Source organism: Corvus brachyrhynchos, unplaced genomic scaffold (assembly GCF_000691975.1).
Source record: "Corvus brachyrhynchos isolate BGI_N302 unplaced genomic scaffold, ASM69197v1 scaffold193, whole genome shotgun sequence".
Taxonomy (NCBI): Eukaryota; Metazoa; Chordata; class Aves; order Passeriformes; family Corvidae; genus Corvus; species Corvus brachyrhynchos.
The window spans coordinates 521,832-523,696 of record NW_008237087.1 but is presented as its reverse complement, the minus strand read 5'-3'; the positions used below and the strand labels follow the sequence as shown (position 1 = coordinate 523,696).

Below are 1,865 nucleotides of genomic sequence, written 5' to 3'. Positions count from 1 at the left end.
GGACCCTTCCCCACTCCCTACAGCCCCTACGGCCCCCACAACGCACCTTGACCACCTCCAGCTCCTTCTCTCGCTGCAGCAGCTGCTTCTCCAGTTCCGCCACCCGCATCATGTTCTCGTTCTCCAGGTCCAGCAGCTTCTCCATTAGCTGGGGAGGGGGACACGGCTGTGACAGCAGCCCAGGGACCCCCCCCGGTGTCACCGCAGATCTCCCCGCGACCCAGCAAGGAACGTCCCTGCATCCCCCTGTGCTCACATACGTGGGACAGGTGCTCCTCCAGCTCCTCCACCTTCTCCAGGGCCACGTTCTTGGTCTCGGCATCCTCCAGCAGCCCCCCCACGTCGAAGACATTGTCCAGGTACGCCTGGATCTGCACCTGCAGCTTCTCGCTCTCCGTGTGCCTCGACTTCTGTGGGCACGAAGGCGGCGTCAAGGATGGGGGAGCCCCCTGGCACAGCTCCCCTGACCCTCGACCCCCCCGTACCTGCAGGAACTCCTCCAGCCCCAGTTTGGTGAACTCATACTGGAGATGGACGCGGAAGTTCATGTCCTCCACCGAGTGCACCACGATGTTGATGAACTGCATGCAGGCCACCTGCAGGCAGGGCTGGTGTCACTGGGAGCTCTCCTGCCCCCCAGAGACCCTCCTCCTCGCCCAGGACAGGGTGTCCCACCATGAAGTCGATGCTGCTGTCCTCGTTGCGGAAGTATTCCATCAGCCGCTCAAAGCGGTGCTTCTCCTTGCACACCTGAGCAGGCAGAAACGGGGTTAACCTGGCGTGGCCCCCCCAGCCACTGACTCCCCCCATCTCCTGGACTCCACTTCCCTAATCCCAGTCTGGTCCTGGTGCTCCCAGACCCCCTATTCCTCATCCTCCCTCATCCCTCCATCCCCTTCACTCCAGACTCCGCATCCCAGCCTTCTCCTGGGGTTTCCCCTCATCTCACATTGGTCCTGGGGTCCCCAGTGACCCTATCCCAGTCTGGACCTGGGGTCCTCCCTTCCTCCGTTCCTGGGGTCCTGTTCCCCAATCCCAGCCTCTCTCTGGTGCTCCTGTTCCCCCCATTTGGGGCTGTTCCTGTCTCCCCTCTTTTCCCCCCCAATCCCAGTCTGGTCCTGTGTCCCCCCATTCCCACCCCCCAGCCCAGACTTGCAGTTCCCACTCCCCTCGTACCTCCTTGAAGTTGTCAAAGGCAGCGAGGATGATCTCGTGGCCACCCCTCACCAGGCAGACAGCTGCCAGCAGCTCCAGCACCAGAGCCTTCATCCTGGGCACAGCATCACCATCAGCATCAGCAACACCCCCAGCCAGCCCCAGGACCCCTGTCCCACCCTGCCAGACCCTCCCTTACCTCGGGTTCTTGTTGTTGAGGCTCAGGGCGATCTCATTGACAGCGTGCGGGTGAGACATGACCAGGTTGAAGCCGTACTGTGGGGACAGAGCAGGGACGGCGTCAGCCGTGGTGGCAGTGGTGACAGCAGTGTCCCCACCGCAGGGTGACAGTACCTGGTAGTTCATGATGGCCCGAAGACACATGATGCAAAGGTGGACATCATCCTTCTGGCTCACCAGGCGCGAGTTCTTCAGAGCCCTGCGGCTGGGCAGTGTCCCCTGGCTGCAGGACACGGCACACAGTGAGCGGGACCGTCCCCCACCGGTGCTGCACCGCCAGCGCTCACCCGGGTGGGAACCGAGGGACAGTGTGGGGACAGTGTGGGGACAGCAGGGATTTCGGAGGGGCAAAGGCAGAGAGAAGCGGTCGGAGGGCGAGAGGGACAGAGTCTGCAGACGCGGCACTGGGCTGGCCCCGGACAGCCAGTACTTACCCGGCGGGGGGGCGGGCGGCGAGGTGGGCACGGGGG

At 63.6% G+C, this 1,865-nt stretch overlaps 1 protein-coding gene across 1 annotated transcript in view; it reads right to left on the bottom strand.

Annotated features, from left to right (window-relative positions):
• Nucleotides 1-1,865, bottom strand: part of FMNL3 (formin like 3) — an 11,383-nt gene that overhangs the window by 6,628 nt on the left and 2,890 nt on the right. The window contains exons 4-11 of the mRNA XM_017728682.1: nucleotides 1,830-1,865; nucleotides 1,510-1,618; nucleotides 1,355-1,431; nucleotides 1,177-1,270; nucleotides 676-750; nucleotides 486-596; nucleotides 261-410; nucleotides 5-148 (exon numbers count right to left, since the gene is read on the bottom strand). Coding sequence (XP_017584171.1) covers nucleotides 5-148; nucleotides 261-410; nucleotides 486-596; nucleotides 676-750; nucleotides 1,177-1,270; nucleotides 1,355-1,431; nucleotides 1,510-1,618; nucleotides 1,830-1,865 — 796 coding nt within the window. The remainder of the gene's footprint in view (nucleotides 1-4; nucleotides 149-260; nucleotides 411-485; nucleotides 597-675; nucleotides 751-1,176; nucleotides 1,271-1,354; nucleotides 1,432-1,509; nucleotides 1,619-1,829) is intronic.